This window comes from Fundulus heteroclitus, chromosome 20 (assembly GCF_011125445.2).
Source record: "Fundulus heteroclitus isolate FHET01 chromosome 20, MU-UCD_Fhet_4.1, whole genome shotgun sequence".
Lineage (NCBI taxonomy): Eukaryota > Metazoa > Chordata > Actinopteri > Cyprinodontiformes > Fundulidae > Fundulus > Fundulus heteroclitus.
Window position 1 is genome coordinate 20378266 of NC_046380.1, and position 18523 is coordinate 20396788.

Sequence of the window (18523 nt, forward strand, 5' to 3'; positions counted from 1 at the left end):
ACCAACGATTAGATCCTGGTCATTACTCCCTTTTGGCGTAAGGTGGTTTTTGCGTGACTACAAACCCTCTCCAGCAAGGACAAAGTGGCTTTCAGTGCACCTTCTGGACGACCGAAGGGGAAAAAATATCTACAAGGCAAGACCGAGTGTTTAATGACAGAGCCAAGAACAACGTGCAGGTACTGTTCCATTGCTGAGCGAGCAGTCACCTGAAATTTACAATGTGGTTCTCCAAAATGACGCGCAACCTTTCTTTAATGTCCTCAAAGCGCTCCTTCTCGTCCACTTTCACCGTGCTCAGTCCATCTGGCCTGAAGGGATCACATCCATATATGTTTACCCAGCTGAAATCCTCCAGATGTTCAACTAATTAAACATACTCTCATCTGATTAAAACAAAATAATGATTAAAAAAAAAACTCTGGTGGACTACTATCAGCTCCTTGGAAGCTGACAGCAAAGCCTGAGATTACTTTTCTTTCCGATCTCACCTTTTTTCGTTCTGAAAGGACTTCTTTCTTTGCCTAAACTTGAATATGCACGCTCGCTTTGCAGCAGCCTGAGGATCTGAGCTTTGGGAGCTCTGTGGGGATTCTAGGGCCTCGTAGCCCAGTGGCCCCCAGTAACTGCTGCCCTCTCTGACTTTTACGGACGCATGGGAGGATGAATAATATGGACAGTAAGAGACTATGGCAACAAAGAACAGAGAGAAAGGAAAAAACAAAGAAAAATGGTAGAAAACAAGAATATATGTAGACACAATATTGATAAACAAGCACAAACAATACATAAAATAAACAGAATAACTTAAATATAAGCAAACGTAAAGATAACAAAAATTGAAACCAGTGGGAGGAAAAAAACATGTGGATGGGCAGGGGCCAGTTTCCGTCGTTCTTTGATTATGTTTCAGAACCGTTAATATTTCCCATTTCGTCATTTTGATGACCTGCCAGAGAGCGAGCAGATCTGTTCGTAAAACAAGTCACTCAGCTTGATGTCAAGAGCAGTAAGGCAGCTAATTACTAGCTAGGGCAGTTTTTAGATAAAGCAAATAATCATTTGGCGCACTTTTTAATCTTTTTTAGAATTCAAATTTTGATACCATATTACTTTGTAAACATTTTTGCAAATATTTTTAATTTCCATTGTTCTTCTTCTTCTCTTCTGACTGGACGGTTTTTAAATCAGCCTATTATCACAAAGTAAGAGAGTACAGTGAAATGTTTAAGTCCAACAGTGAGGTTCGGCTGACCCTAAAACAGGATAAATATGGGCATAGGCATGTTGGTGAGATCCGAGCGACAAACTGTCTGGTCCGAGCATTTTCCTATTTATGCAAACACAAATAATTCAGCTTGTTGTCAGGGAGGATATTGACTGCAGATATGGAGCTCCACCTCATAAAACCAAACCGATCCCAGTAAAACATTTTACATGATGCATGCCCAAAACAGAATGCTATTTAAAAAAAAAAAAGTTTCTAATACTGGCCATAAATGTCTGGCTCATGGTCCAGGAGTCTATAACCCTATTTGCTCATTTAATCAAAAATATATTTTAAATATTGCATTTAGAAATGCATATACCATCCTTGGTCTTTTTTTTATTATTGATTTATTATTTCACAATATGTCATCTAAGGTAATGCAGCCACTAAAATGCCAAACTTGGTACATGTCGCTTGCAGGTCAAAAGAAGAGAGCGCACACCTGTTCCCATGGACATGGGACGCACAGAAAGCAAAGCTGTAGTGCAGAAGGGTGGGGTCGATAATAGCCCCATTTTCTGCCCGTTCCAGAAGATCACGTAGGTAACACAGATGTCTGTGGCAACCTCGGACTCCGTTCCTTGCACAGTATTCATCCAGGACAAACACTTGGCCCGGGCTGAACCATCCCTGCAAAACACAAAAGCACGTGGAGACTGCAATTCTGCACAAGCGCAAAACCCTCACTTTACCCATCCTCCCCCTCAGAGTTTCCAGTTAACCATGACACCTGTCAGAGAATCACTCACCAAGCAGCAGAAGGTGTCATTGAGCCTGTGGTCCAGCGTGAGCCGCTGCAACATCTCAAAAAGCGAGGCGTGGTCATAGCTACACGGGTTAGCGGAGATAAACTCATCCATGCCATGTTTCTGAGCTCTGTCAGCGTCTATCCAGCCAAACGGCACAAGGAAAAACACACGGTTCAGAGGAGAAGACGTCAGTGAGGCGCAGCAAGACAAGGATGCTTCAGTACAACTCTACAGGACTGTTCAGCTACTTCTAAGGGCAAATTATAATAATTACAGCTTACATTGTCAACTTGCATTGTGTTGGGCAGCGTAAAGAGTGCAGAAATGTCTCAGGTGTTTATTTTTTTTTGTATTAGTTGATGAACCTATCAATCTGAAGCTAAGCTCAAAGGGATGGGTGCTTCGACTATATGTGCATGCATGCAGCTTTGTCACATTGCCTCTTGTTTTATGGAAGAAAGACATCATTGAGGTTCCAAAAGATGTTTTAAGCATTACTTCGAGATGAAGTTTAAAAATTTCTTTTCTGTATGCGTTCAATAGATTCTGCCATTCTCAAAGGTTGTCACTCAGGTCCTGACAAATATGTGTGCTAGTGAAAAAAAAAAGCCAAAAACTATGTATTTGAAATTGTGGAATAAAAATTAAAAAAAAAAAATTACTAATGCAAGATTTCCAAAAATATCAAATTCCTACAAAACTGAAACCGCAGTTTGTCCTACATAATGTATCCAAGAGCTTGGGAAAAATACGACTCTTCAGTTTTGCCTTGATGTTTGCCAGATAAACATACAAATAATTGAAAAAGGTGTCGCAAAAGCAAACAGATTAAAACCTAATTAACAAAGCACCATTTTAAGATTAAAATATGCCAAAAAAAAAATTTACCGTGACTTGCAGAAGTTTTAATACTCCTTGAACATTTTGTCAGGTAACAACCACAGACTTCAGTGTATTAAATTGGAATTTTGTGTGATAAACCAACATAACATAGCAAATAATAACCAACATAACAATAAATAAAACAGGCATGGGTTTCAAATGGTTTTCCTAATGCAAATCTGAAAGTTTGATGTGCATTTATGTTCAGCCCCTTTTACAGCGAGACCCCTTAATAAAGTCCAGTGCACCCAACTCTATTCAGTCAGCAATAATGCAAACTGGGTTCGCTTATGTGTTCTGTGAAGGTATCAGAGGTATGTTAGAGAACATTAATGAAGAAACAACACCCTGAAGAGCTGGGAATACAGCAGACAGTACCAGATGTAAAGTTGTGGAGCAGAAGGATTAAGGTATCCAACCCTTAGCCTCGCTACAAAGACATAACCGTCCATCTAAACTGAGAGACTGGTGGAGGAGGGCATTAATTAGATAATCTGTTGATAGGATAACTAGCAGGGATGCCTGACACAAATCTGCCGTTCAAGAAAGAGTATCAAGGAAAAAGCCACTGTTGGAAAAAAGTCCTACTTAAAGTTTGCTACACCGATGTGTAGTTGACACATCAAACAAGTGGAAAATTTGGCTTTGGTTAGATTTTGTTGCCTAACATACAGACTCTAGGTGTGGTGAGAAACCAACACCGCGCATCACCCTAAACAGATCAGCCCCACAGTGAAACAAGATGTTGGCCGCATCATGCTACGCGGACAGGGAGGCTGTTCAGATCTGACGGGGGGATGACTGGAGCTAAATACAGCACAATGCTGGACCTAAACCTGTTAAACTAAAGGCTTGAGAATGGACCAGGGCTTCAGGTTCTAGCAGAACAACTACCCTAAACGTGCAACCAGAGCTGCAGTAGATAATAGCATAATCATGCGTTAAAATGGGCCCAAGTCCAAATGTAATTAAGAATCTGTGGTAAAACTTAAAAATTGACGTTCTCCAGCCAGTCTGTGAGTTTTAGGTATTGTTCAAAAAGGAATGGGGAAAAAAAAATCAGTTTAAGCTATGAGAGGAAAACTCCACCAGAGCTGCAGCTGTAACTAAAGCATAAGGTGGCTCAGTATTAACTCAGTGAGGCTGAACACAAATACATGCCACATGTTTTGGATTGTTATTCCTAAAGAAAAAAGTTAATTTGCTTTCTTTCCACTCCCCAACTATGCAATAATTTTTTCCTGTCCATCCCATAAAATTCCTATAAAGCACAATTAAATTAGTGGTTGTGATGTCACAAAATGTAAAAAAAAGTTCAAAGGAGTATAAGTACTCCTGTAAGACACTGTAACTGTGTGCATTTGGATCAGTCAACCACTGGTGGCTTTGTTTACAGATTGCATATACAAAAAAAAAAAAAAAAAAAATTTAAAGTGTTTTATTCTGTAAATATCATAACAGGCTGAGAGACAATGACACAATGATGGAGGCCAGAGGTACAGTCATGTCCTCGGTGGGAGTGACAGATTTCACATTCAGGAGATGAGTGATGACGATTCGGTGGCGGGATGTGGGAAGTGGAGACCTGATCCTGTCGGGGCAGGGCCGAGATACACAACAGGGCACAACTGTCACCCTCTGGGTCAGTGAGCGGGTACCATCCTGGCTTCATTATAAGAAGGGACCCTACAGAGTTACACTCATCCTTAAGTCATTTTCACTTCAGTCTGAGAAGGAAAATATAAGATAACAAGTAAAACGTGATGATGGTAGTAGGAGACTGAGAGGAGGAAAAAAAAAAGACCATAAAAGGACAGTGAGTCATAATGAAAATAGGGAAATATCAGGACAGAAACGTCTAATGCTTGGAGACACTGAAAGAAGATGCATAGGAGGTGAGAAAGAGAATCTGTTTGGTAGGTAGGACAAACGTTTTGGGGGGAGACAGTAAGACAGAAACGAGTTGTTTTAATTGTGAAAGAAACGATAAGTTTGTAACAAGTGAACGGACTTTGTAGCGGAAGAATGAAATGGTGAGAAAACATCCAACAAGTTACAGTGGTGTGTGCAGGGCTGGAATATGAGACACATCAAATAGGACTCATTTTCTTTTAGTTCAGTTGAACGCCATGTGAATAAAAAAACAAACAAAACAATTGTCATAACTCACATTAATGTGTTCATAGTAACTTCAACCACAAATAAATAAATTAAAAAAAATCACCCAAAGTGAATATGAGATTACTTTTGCATACATTTATGAGTTTCAACATGCTGGAGGTCGGACTTTTTCAGTGCGCTTATAATTGTCATGCACATCCGCAGACCCCTTTTAAAATTTGCATTTTGTCTTCTTTAGATTGCATTCGCTTATGTATGTATTTTCTTTTTCTCTCTCTTCTCTACGCATCTGCAAGTTGACAATACTTGAGTTATGTTGCAGTGTATTCATGATCTCTAAGGAGCAAACTAACAGGCATACCACTACCGGAGAACTCTAAAAAGGGTAAAAGCATTACAGTTTGGTGCAAGTACATGGGTAAATATAGCATGAAGCCGACAGAGGCAGAACTGTCATCATTCTCTGGGAGATGGGGGAGGGGGATGAATGAAAAAATTCTCCGTTTTGGTACAGAAGTATGGACACATGACACGGGTGTTGTCCTATTTCAAGCAAAAACAAGAGCAGTCAAAAGAAACCCTAGTGACACCTCTCCTGTTTCGGGAGGCGTGACACCGGTCTAGCCTCTATAGCTACAGGCCCATCTACAGTAGGAGGGAGCAGGGAGGAGGGGGGGTCCGGAGTATTTTTTACTGTAAGAAGGGGCGGCAGTGGCTACTCCTTGTCTTTGGCATTCAGAATACTCCGCGTACATATTTGCCAACTCTCATCAGGGAAAGCTCAAAGATGAACAATTTTAAGTAATTGAGCCCTCAGAAATAAAGCAGGTGATGCGTTAAATACACGTTCAAAAACACTGCAGCTGCATGGATTCTCTTCGCATAGTAATACTCTTCCAAAAATAGTTTGTAAACATTATTTGACGCAATCATTCCTCGCCTTTGATTAAGCTAATTGGTTTTTAAAAGCTGTTTGGTCACCTTTCCTATGAGGCACAATTTGTAAGGAGCAAGCACAGATGGAAAAAGCAGCACAGCTAAAGGTGGGTCTCAAAAATATGTTAAAAATCCCCCCTCATTATTTTTACTTTTGGTTTAAGTTTGTGTTGGATTGGATAACTTTGCTTTTCTATTTCAAAAACGACAAGAACATAAACAACGGCCATTTTCGCAGGTTATTCATTTACTCTGTCAGTCACTCCAGCAGCCTGTGGAAGATCTATACGCAATCGAGCTGCACAACGTATTAAATCACAAACGTCGTCGCTTACCTCAGTTTTATGGTGAGGAATGTCACTAAAGACTCCTTGGATGCAGTATTTGGGAGGCTATAACATTTCAGCTGCAATGTGATAAAAACTTTGCAGCCCAAAAAGATACGCCTGATATACACCTAAGGTAGCGTTGTAGCAACATCGTCATGGCGAGAAAAAAAAGGGAAAGAGGAAAATGTTGGATTAAAGTGCACTTGAGGTCAACGTCGCAAAATTAAATAATAATATCGCAGTCTCGGATTTCCAGTATATCATGCAGGCTTAATACGTAGCCACAGAAGTTTGGAATCCCAGTGTTTGATCAGCAGTTGTTGAAGTTTCACCAGTGAGGTGTTCCAGGTCGCTTTCACGTAAAGTACCTCTATCCCAAAAGTGTATACTGTCGAGGCAATTCCATCCTCTCCACTTTTGTAGATACTCTGTGATGATCCTTGCTCTATGTGTTAGTAATGCATTTCCTGTCTGTCAGTTTGAGATGCTTCCTGATTTCTTATCTTTCATGTCCAGTTTCATTGCTGCCTTTTGTTCATAGACTCATCTGTGGGAGTGTACTTGGAAAGAAATGCTACCTTTAAAAAAAACTCCTGTGCTTTCGAGATCTCGGAATACCTTTGCTTGCATTGAGTGGCTCTGTTTGGTAAATATACACAGTCATTTGGTAAATGTTTGGTAAATATACACAGTCATACACATATATTTGGTAAATATACACAGACTCTGTTTCTAAACCCAGCACATGGGTTTAGAAACAGAGTCAGCCATGTGTAGGGGTTGGTTAGTACTGTATATAAGGCAGCTACAACTAGAACAAGCACCCTGGAGTTATGGGATCTTCACTGGCTGCATGGATTCATTGTTATTTCTCGCTGCATTGAGATTTCCATCAGTGATGGAAAGTACTGTTTTGCCTGTAAGACAGACACTTCCCCACAACATCGCACCTCCCCACTGAAAGAGCAATTCTCCATGCCATCCCCATACTTTCATTGATTCAGCACAAAACATGATGTTGCCTCACATTCTTCCCGTCGTTTCACTGCTGGGGAGCTTCAACACCAGCCTAAACAGGCAACATGGTGAAAGTCGCTGCAGACCTCTTAGCAGCCTCATAAGCACAAAGGTGCATTCATTTCATCACTTTCTGATGTGTAATGTTGCTGTGCAAATTCGGAGTGTGAATCTTAGGAAGAAAGCCTATGGTTCTTTCCGGGCATAAGTAAAGGTTTGGCCGTTGTCTTCAGTGGATGGCCACTTCGGGAAAGTCTGTCTATAGCCCCATTTACACTACCCTTTTATTAACCGATCCATGCCGAGTTTGGACTGAGCTTGGATCAGTTAACTGTGCCGAGCTTGGTTCCACCATTTACACATCACGCTAGCATGGTTCCTCGCCTCCTAGTGACGATCTACAGTACTGCTGCTCTCTAGGATTGAAGGAGGGAATCAAGCAAATAAAAATGGCGGCTCTCATAACATTCAGGAAGTTATGTTTGGTAATAATTGTGATATTTCGTTGTTTGCGGAGAATCCGGCGAAGAAGGCAACCTTTGGTAAATTTACTTGACAGAGTCGGCTTTTGGGAAGTGGATAAGACAAACAAATGTCTAATCAGGATTTACAGACGCAGGAAACAACGACAGACATTAAGGTTCATCACACTGCTAAGCAGAATCATCACTGGAAATCGTGTGGCACGGTAAGGAAGCTAGTATTTTTATGAATATCTGAAACCGCGAAATTAGTCAGCTGACTGTAAGGAGATGACGCGGTCTGCTCATGCGCTCTTTGTTATCAGAGAGCCACTGAAAAAAACCATGTCGAGACCTATTATTGAACTGGTCTAGATTTAGCGCGGATCTCTTGTGTGTGGCACGGTTCAGTTCAGTTTGCGATCCATTTACTCTCGATACTTATCTCAGTTACCGAGCTCAGACCATTCTCGGCATGGTTAAAAAAGGGCAGTGTAAATGGGGCTTATGACTTCACCAGTTTCACAAAAGTTGGTCCAAGATTTTGCACCTTGGCTGCCACCAAATAAGGCGCCTGCACCGTTTACTGGAACACCAGCTTCCAGTGTCCCGTCTAAAAGGGACAAACATGGCATGCTGATGATTGAACACCCCAACCCAGAAAAGCTTCGGATCCAATGTACAGAAGAACCGGCAATAAGTTAGCCATCAAGCTAAAGCTCAAAAATCAAGAGAGAGTCGTGGCAGTAGAATATTTAACGGGTTTTTGGTACACGTTGGGAAGATGCTGCTTCCACTTTTAAGCCGTGTTGCTTCGTTCATGGCTGCATGGCCCTTACAGGTTGTATCTCATAGTTAAGGTGACTAATCAGGATTTGCAATGATTGACTTAAATAACATTTCTAAAACACTTTTAGGAGTTTATGTATAAATTTTAAACCTTTCTAGATAAGATCTAGTACTATGAGATACAGCATTTTTTTGCTCTGCAAATCCATCAATTCGCTATCATTCTTCACGACATTAAACAAATTACCCATCTACTACATTAATGACGTGTTTTTACAAGTTTGCTTTACCCTGAGGGGTCCGGCCACCAATGAGAATAAAGAGAGAAGGCAATTATGCAGAAACAGCTTTAATATAAACTTCAGTCATTACTGAGCCAAATAATAAGTTCTTAGATATACATGCATCCTATACGGGCACGGATGGATGCTTCTACTTTGCTCTACAAGTTGAGGTTATTAAAAACCAAAAAAAAAAAAAAAGTAATCAACTAATATCTAAGACATGAAGCGAGACGTGAAAAAGGAGAAGAAGAGGAAGAAGAAGAGGGAGAGAAGAGAGAAAGAACGTTGCATTTGTCAGATAATCGCCGGGGATTATCTGAGCAGTGCCGGCTACAAGGAAGCACTTACCCTTGAGTCCAGCTAGAAGACAGCAGGGTAAGAAGGGACAAACCAGAATAACATAAAGACTAGCAACAAGGCTGGAGGAGAGCAAATCACGAGAGACCCTGACCTAGCAGCTGCATTTTACTAAAGAAGGGTCCAGGCAAAGCATGAAGAAGATAAAAACACAACTGAAAAACAACAGCATATAACTAACATGAGAGTGTGTTGGGCTGTGGTGTGTGAGCACATGTGAGGATGTGTGAACAACAGATGTCGAGGTGTGTTGAAAAGACGAAGAGGAAGACAGGCAGAGAGGAGAAGAAGGAGAAGAGACAGAGAAGAAGAAGAAGACAGAGTTTATCCTCCTCACTCCACTGCAGTTGGTATCTTCTGGAAATAAGCACGAGCACTTAAAGGATCTGAGAGCTGTACGTTACGTACTGTCACTCAGTCGGATCAAACACAAATGTTGCTGTAAAAAGGGAAATTGCCAAACACACACGAATAGTAAAGTAACAACAAAAGGCAGTTTTTACGTCAACATTTACTTTTAGAAAGCAGTAAAATACGTGAGACGAAGAATATGCTGTCCCAAGTTTTACCAGCAAAGATTCCTGCTAGCGTTGATGTTTTGATTTACTCTTCCTTTTCAGAGAGAAATTCAGAGTGGCCACATTTTATTTTTAACACAGTTAGACTCCCCTAAGGTAACTTGATCCTTTCAGGCTGCACGAAGCAGTTTTGTCATCCCAAAGGAACCGACACTTAAGGCTACAATCACTGCTCCTCAGGTGAAAAACAGCTCTAGTTGCTCAGAAAGTCCCGATCCTACCTAAAGTACTGTGGGGACGTGGACACTCAGGAATCTGACCTTTTCCAGCTCTGTAGGAGGCAGTTTTCATCACTACACCGACTGAGCGGCAATAATCTTTTATTCCAACGATGACGTCCCTGACACTTTCAAACAAAACAATTGTTAGACGTCTGGCAGTGTAAGTCAAGTAGCGCTCTTTAATGTTTCACGAAGCTAGATTGAAACTGTGCAACCTTGAGCAGGAACGGATTCCAGATGGTGGTGTGTGAGTTTTTAACTAGAGCCCTGTCTCTCAAGGAAAATCTAAACAACTACCGTCTGACAAAAGTGGATTCTCATGGAGATTTAACGCAATGCGGTAAACGCTTTTCAAACTTTTCTACTGCTGGATTTATTTATTTTTTAAAAATTTTTTTCTTTGTTAAAAATATTCTGCGCTGCGTAGAAGAATTAAAAATGTCATTACGTTTTAGTTAATGCATTGAAATGCTGTATGTTTGTATAACCTTGCAGCGCTACTAGTGTGTGAAACACAAGCATGTTGGTTGTTTTTCACAAGAATACCAGGGGTGGTTATTTATTTGTGAAGTGCTGCATAAAAATGTTAGCTTGTTAGGCTGACCTTAGAGGCACATACTGCTTCTCAAATGACTCAGACATACGCGCAGTCTAAACCAGGAAATCCTTACTACTTACTGCTCTATTTTAACAAAAGCCTCTGGCGCTCTATCCTGGCAGGTTCTGGTGGATCATAATATTTGATAAGCGGGGTGTAGTTGGACCGCCAACCTGCAGATTGGAAAAAATGGCTCCGTCGAGCCTCCGCTGCTGCGGCCTGTTTCAGAGCCTTAATGTGAAATGATTCAACGTATAAATCTGTGTTTTCAAAGCGTATAGCAGGACTGCCCTCGCTGTTGCCTCTATTAACGCAACACATCCCTTAGATGTGCCACCACACTTTCCAATGAAGAGAAAGGCCAGATGTTAAAATCTGAATGAAACATTATGAAGAGCAATAAACTGCTGAACTACCTGTTTAATCTGTGTTTTAAAGTCGGGCTCGATGCGTTCCCAGCAGAACCACTCTGTGCCAAGCACTAGCAGCAAACTGTCACCTCTCTCTAGCTTCAGTGAAGTATCTGTGGTTTCTTGAAGAGAACGTCTCAGTGAGTCAAGCTGTGGATTAATTGCTTATAGGAAGGATCCACAAAAAGTCTACAACATATCTGTTCTGGCTTTGCAGATGCGTCACAGAACATTGTTAAAATAACCCAATTTCCACTCAGCAACTTGGTGGAGGCAGAATGATGCTGTGTGCTTACTTTAATTCAGGGGGAACTTCATGGTGTTTATCGAAGTGGACGGAAAACTGAACAATCAGTCAGCCTGGACTGACCCAAAATCTTCAGGTCTTGGTCAGAAATCATAAGATGAAGAGGGATTTCATTTCTGAGCATCACTGTGAGCCCAAGCATGCATCCCAATCGACTAAATAACAGTGTTGACCTGAAGAAAAGTTGAGTTTTGGAAGAGAGTGAAACCCTAAATCGGACTGAACATCGGTCATGTCTACTGGAGGGGGTTTTGGACCTGATAATCTGAGATATTTGGAGAATATTTTGTTGTACAAGGTGGGCAAATACTACAGAACCAAGACCAGATTTGCCTGTTCCAGTTGAATGTTAGGGAAAATATGTTATCAAAAGTAGAAAAAGTGTGAAAATTATTTATTAAAAGCCTTATTTTTCAAGTCTCAATAAACCAGGAATTTTAAAACGAGTGTGCACATTTTGCAAAGGGAACAAAAACATGTCTTTTGCTGTTTCTAAACAAGATAAACATAATCTTATGTCTTTGTTGTGTTTGTTTAGTGTCTCTTTGAAAGGTATTTTCACAACAAGATGAAGGGAAACAAATTCTTCATAGGCCAAATAATATTGTGTGATACCATGGTGGTAAGAAGATTTACATTTTTTTATGACAAATTTAGATTTTAAAAGGACAGAAAGTTCCAACAAATAATATTTCCCTTTTATACAGAAAAATTGTGAAAATGCAATGAGCACCAAGAATCCTTTAAGAAAACTGATAAAGACAAATTGCAAAAGTGTTCACTGCAGCAGGGTAAGGAGGCCTGTGCATGTAATATGGTCCCAGTGCCATTCAAGACCACCAGGGGGTGAAACATGTACGCGTGGCGGCGTAACCACAATGTTTCGGGAATGGGGGTAGGGGGGTCTGTGCCGCTGTGAGGAGGCTTTTTGAATGGCGGACAGCTGGCAGCAGAGGAATCAACTAACCACAACAAGGATCACGTACTGGACGAAAAAAAAAACAATGGAGAAACAACAACAGAGAATCTTACGTGACACGATTTTGTGTAACTCAACAATTCACGTCTCATACATTCAACAAACAGTGGAATGTTTTTTTTTTTTTTTATATATTATCATTATTATTGTCATTACTAATATTAGAGCAAAACTGAGCCAATTCTGTTTCTACGCTCCTTCTTGATAAAAATTGTATTTAGTACAGTAGAAAAATAAAAGGATGCACACAAAAAGTTTTGTTCTGAATAGCAGGATCTATTTTTGGGGATTGTTAATTGTATGTATGATTAATTCTGCTTGTTAGGAGGCCTGTTAAAGTGCTGTTATGGACAAAGGCACGCTGACTTTTGGGGTTAGAATGATAAGAAAGCAATGAGTGCATGGGTCAAAACCAACGTGAGTAAGCTCTGACTGAGGGAAGGATATTTTTGCTGTCAGTATCCATTACCTTCTCAAATTGGGGTGTGGGAGGGGGGGGGGGTGTGGGGGTAGAGGAGACATTTAAAACAAAAAGATTGTCACAGACGGCACACTTTTCAGACAGCCTTACCTGCCCTTTGCTACCTGACCTGGAAACCGCTTAGGAATACAAGTACAGTCACAGATATATTAGACGTTTTGTCATGTCTGGATAAAGCGTGACTTAACCAGACTACTGCTCTGAACGTTTGAATCCTATGTGTGATGACTCTGCAGGTCGTATTCTGCATCTGGACGCTGAGTTTTCTTTCGGGCTGCTTGTTCCTAATGAACCGGCTGATGGGAGTAGCATGGAGGTGCGCCGTTAAACACTGAGGGAGTGGTGACAATGAGTGGAAGTCCATCAGATGCTGGAGGAAAATCCGTGAGAGGTCAATGCATTTGTGCGCGTGCTTGTGTGTTAGCTCAACGGGCACGTTTTGTAGCTGCAGGAGGGGTGGGGAGCGCAATGGCGTGACACATTTATGGGTTAGAGCTTTGGAAAACGGCTTTCTGCCTAAGCGGGTATTTTGCGCCGCGGGTTACTTACAGAACTGAGAAATGGGAGCGTCCATTTGGGCTGAGGCACCCCCCTTGGAGTTTAGTTTCTGGACCTGAGTAGGTGGGACGGGCTTGTGGGACTGGCCAGTAGCACGGTACATGGCCTGGACCCACAGGATGCGGTCCTGCTCGTCGTCGCTGGCAAAGATCACAGTATCGCCCTCTTTCACCGCGTTGAAGAAAGTCCTGCCTCCATCCAAGCCTTTGATACGTCAAGGAACAAATAGAGACTTATTTAAAACAGGTATGTTTTTCTTGCAGTTCTTCTTTTTTGTTGTTTTGTTTCTGTGCATACTTACCAGGCTGGGGGTCACTGTAGTCCACAGTATACCCATCCAGCTGCAGAAGCTCCTGTGGCTCTGATTTTTTCTCTCTGTAGCTGCACATTGCAAAGGTATACTGACTCACCTAAAGACAAAGTGAAAGAGCTCACATTAACAAGCAACATAAAACGGTTTAATTATCATTTCCCTTTACAGCCTGGGCAAGAAAATGTAAAACTCTAATTTGTTTGTTATCATAATCTCATACTGCAAAAATTTAGAAAATAAATTCCTTTAATAGTAATTAAAGAATCATATTTTATATATAAATATTTTGTTTGTAATATAAATATTTCTCTGTTGCCACTCCTCGTAATTGAAAAACAGTGTTAAATTAGACAGAGGTGTGCCTATGTTCATAAGTTGTGAGATGGCTGCAAAAGAAAAATAACTCTCCTGAATTTACCCAAATCTAGAGTCAAAACAGTGATTAAAACTGGAACTACAGGTGAAAAAAAGATAAAGCTGCAAAACTCACTGTTAGAGAACCGTATCAAAAGGTTCCTGGCTTATCAAGTCACCTTAAAAAAAACATTAAACACTACCCAGTGAAAACCTTTTAGATAAAATGAATCTAAACATGTAGTCCATCAGAATCTGAGCTAAAATTGGTATGGATTTGGTATGAATCCAACAGTCAAATTTGTTTAAAAATTAAATGTAAAAAAAATTGCTGGAGTTGGGCTCAAAGAACATCTCAATTACTCAAAATATCAGCTTATCTAGATTAGCTACACACTCACAAATTCCTTGACATGCAAAACATATATAATCTTTCTTCTGTAATTCCTTTTAAATTAATATTTTGTTTTCACAATTACAAATCAAACTCTGTATCTCACCTCCCTTAGAGATGGTCCTAAATGAGGCTTTAATGGTTCTTCTGGAAATCAGGGTTTTAATGAACTGATGTTTCATTATTGTAAAACTGGATTTCATCTCTGGTGATATCAAGAAAGTGTCTTGCTCTCATGGCACAATATGCACAGCTCAGATGTTACACAATATTTTAGATGCAACTGTGTGTTGCTTCCATTGGCCAGTGGAGTACAAATATGTAAGTATAAAATATATATAAATGTATTATATACGTATCTAAATATACTATTCACTCATTTTCTCCTACATTTTCTGTATTTCTCTCCCAATAAAAAAAAAAACATATATGTATTAAATATATATGCATGCATTTTAAAAAGTATGCGTGCATTTATTTGCAAAAATGGGGTAGAAAGAAAATGTCTCCTCCCCTTTAATTATTCGGGGAGAAAAATAAAGTGATTTGGTAAAACATCATTTTTAAGAAGGAACCCACCTGCACGAGGACGAAGAAACGCTTCTTCCAGCGTTTCCAGACGTTCTTCCCAAAAGCCCACAGATACCTGTGGAGGCGGTAAACACAGGCGGTGACATGGGCCAGAAAACATGTCGCAGTGAAAATGAATAAACTCTGAACACAATTACCATATTTTATTTCACGTAGTCTGTTTTTACAACACAAGCTACCTTTTTCTATCTGACTAACCCGAAGGTGAAATGAATTGCTGTTGATGAAAATTGACTTCAGTGGTTTCAAATGTGGTTGGCTTTTTCTACAATGGAAAATAAAAGTGGGTGTGAACTACACACTATCGTCCACCAGGGGGAGGTGTGCCCTTCACAGTATTTTTCCACAGCACGTGAAAAGAAATGAGGCCAAGGAGCTGAGAGGGGTTGGAGTTTTACAGGAAAGGCACAGAAAATGAAATCCTCACAAGAACATTCCTGTGTGTCTTATTTAGCCGTGGACCTTGGCTTACCCGCAGTGCTTCATGTTCTGTGGTTTGTCCATGCGTATAGCCAGCTTTATTTTGAGATCTTGGTCGGGGCAAGCCTTGGTCACGGTCATCTTATGGAGCTCTGACTGTTTGGGGCTGTTAGGTGTTGGGTGGAGGACAACCTGCACACAAAGACGCCACAAAACATAAAAATGCACTTATCTGCCACGCTGATTTCCACCGAGTTTTTCCTGTGCAGCATTCCGCAGCACCCGTTAGTCTTTGCAGAGGCTGGTGATTATGTGTGCTTGCCTCTAGTCAAATATTAAATTGGGATGCAGTGGAACGACAGAAGAACACTGTTTCGTTCTGCCTCCAAGAAGAAGAGGAGGACTAATCTCTCTTTGCTGACTTAAAGAGCTTTGAGGAAGCCTGCTTTCCTGCCAACTGTGTTGCAGCAGGAGATCAAAGAGCGCTGTCACAGACAAGGTCACTGTCGCTACAGGGACATCTGAGGCGCCACTGGCCCAACGCATACCAGCAGAACTGCTTCTCTTAGATACCTGTCACTGTTAGGCAAGAAAAAAAACAGGGCAGAGAACTGATTTCTCTTTCAACTCCCTCATCCTTTGTGTCAACTCGAGTCAGATGAGATTTAAATAAAAGTCTCGGTGATGTCAGAACTCAAGAGAAATGTTTATTTTTTTCTTTTGTATTACCTTTACCTTATGAAAAAAAATAGCATCAGCATAGATATGTTATGCTGATGCTATTTTATAGCATCCGATTTATGCTTCTTTTTGTTTGTTTGAAAAGAAGTATGATGTAGGGATAAAACAGTAAGAGGTGTTTGTAAGGAAAATAAATTATACCAGGGTTTTTAAAAGGCGCGGTTAAAGCTTTTTTTTAATGATAGACTTCAATTTTCTACATCTCCTTGAAGCACAGAGTAACGGTTCCCCTCCTCTACCTGTTGCTGCATGGTCACCTGACTGTAAGAAAGCTGCTGCAACTCCTCATTAGCTTTAAATTGAACATCAAATTAAGTGGTTCGGACCAACTTTTACCATATGGAGAATGTAGTAAACATTCCTCAGTTTTTTTTATATACCAGAAAAACTAATTCAGCTTCTTCTAGAAAGTTGTCATTGTAATTTGCACTCTTCCTGTCCGACCAGTCGGGAAACGGGGCTGTTTCCGGGAAAATGTGGCGTCATTTGAGAAATGCCCCATTGGAGTCAGGTGTGCTAAAGCAGAGACGCAGCTAAAGGTTGCAGGACACCGGCTCTTGAAGACTGGAGTTTGAGACCACTGACCTAAATTAAGCAAGTATTTATTTCTACAGCGTATTGCCATGTAAAACAAACAAACAAAAAAAAAACAATTGCTAAATGTCAAAGATAAAATTACTATAACCATAAAAATAAGTCTATGAGAATATTTTTGAAGTTGTATAAACAAAAGTTGTTTACTGGTTTAAATTTAAGCATGAATGTGGTATTGTCCTTTGTTGTTTTTAGTTATTGTATAAATAGCTTGATATTGTGAAACCATCGTATTTTTACTTAATATCGTCTACCCTAAGAATCAGTACATAGTTGAGTCACTGATGAATCTAAAACTGTTTATCTGAATCTAAAAAGCATTTGTTCAATCACTTGAAAGTGTACTGCTGTGTGTATGTTTCCATGTTTGGTTTTCACTGACATGATCCTGAGTCATCTGTAAACTCTCATATCCATGTGAAGTTCAGAGAGAGTTTGAATTTGTTAAAATTGTGAATTGTGAATGAACAAAGGTATTACCCTGCCCAGTTCTTTGTCTTCCAGTGCCAGAACACCTGTACTCTCTGTAAACAGTTTCACCTTGACAGCGGGCAAAGGGTGTGTGGTGGTGAAGTCCCCCTGGGTTCCCCAGCTGAAAGACACGGCACAACACACTCCAGAGGTAAATTTCCATGACAGCATAACACCGTAACACAGTGATCTCACCCGTTGAACTGTCAATAAAAAGCAAGTCTTACTCCTGAATATTTAGAACAGTCAAAGTTAATACCAAGCTTGGAAACATTTCAAATTCAATGACTTCTCGATTATTTTACCTGAAACATATTGTAGTACAGAGAGAAGGAACATAAAAAGTTTAGCTTATCTTAGAAGAAAGAGAGTTAAAGCTAGACCAGAAATGTTAGATTTTAAACAGAAATACTACCATCCAGATAATTAGTGCCACGTCATGGCGAAGATAAAACCAAGAGATAATATCCACTAATGTTTGTTGTCTAAAAAGCACTGTGGCTATTTTTATAACTCATTAGCTATTCTTTATGGTGTTAAAGCTAATTGTTTTTAAGTCCATGAGATCCAGTTGTGTGGAAAGTGAGGCTTGGAGGGCTGGAAGTCTTTCTGAAATCTTTCCCGCCGTAACCCAACAGTTTACACAGAAAGCAGAGAAGCAAAATTGCATTTCTTATAAACAGAACTGCAAACAAAAATAACGTTACCAGAAACACTCCTATAGATCACAGAAATATAATGCCAGGGCTGGGACTCATATTTCCATATTTTGATCTTGTTTATGTATGTGCTAATGCTGGCATTGTAGCACAGCTGGCTGCCACAGGAAGTTAGAAAAGCAAAGATACAAAACCTCATTAAAAATAATGGGTCTGTTTGTTGTGTTTCATGGTGAACAGTTAAGCAGATAATTATAATGGAGAGTTTGAGAAAAACAACTTTTGAGATTCGTTTTTACAGGTAGTCACCTTAAAGAGAAGAAAATAGTTTATTACAGAAAATAAACACTTTTTGGGCATATATGGAGTTAAAACCAAACAATGCAATGGAAATGTCTAATCAAATGTAGTTTCTATTTATTAGTGTGATTTTAGAGCTTTAAAAATTATTTGTTTAGTATTTATAAGCGACATTTACACTGCAAATTTAATTTTTTCTTAATTTTATTCAAAAATAAAACAGGAAAACAACTCCTGAAATTAGACATATATGTGTGGGTAGATGTCAGTTAACTGAAGGCTAAACCTTTAGACTAGGGCTACACCATATCTGGAAAACTTGTCATTTTCTGTACTATGGCGGATATCATAAATTATGA

The 18523-nt window shown here is 40.0% G+C and overlaps 1 protein-coding gene across 21 annotated transcripts in view; it reads right to left on the reverse strand.

The window, feature by feature from the left end:
• The window catches only part of cadpsb (Ca2+-dependent activator protein for secretion b), a 126692-nt gene that overhangs the window by 44075 nt on the left and 64094 nt on the right, over nt 1-18523 (reverse strand). For 11 of the 21 annotated variants that reach the window (XM_036151381.1, XM_036151389.1, XM_036151392.1 and 8 more), the window contains exons 7-17: nt 17215-17326; nt 15452-15591; nt 14968-15034; nt 13629-13737; nt 13319-13531; nt 9187-9198; nt 2020-2156; nt 1713-1900; nt 492-638; nt 210-311; nt 66-129 (exon numbers count right to left, since the gene is read on the reverse strand). In XM_036151381.1, the coding sequence (XP_036007274.1) occupies nt 66-129; nt 210-311; nt 492-638; nt 1713-1900; nt 2020-2156; nt 9187-9198; nt 13319-13531; nt 13629-13737; nt 14968-15034; nt 15452-15591; nt 17215-17326 (1291 nt within the window). The remainder of the gene's footprint in view (nt 1-65; nt 130-209; nt 312-491; nt 639-1712; nt 1901-2019; nt 2157-9186; nt 9199-13318; nt 13532-13628; nt 13738-14967; nt 15035-15451; nt 15592-17214; nt 17327-18523) is intronic. The other 10 variants (XM_036151395.1, XM_036151394.1, XM_036151391.1 and 7 more) reach the window with 3 other exon arrangements.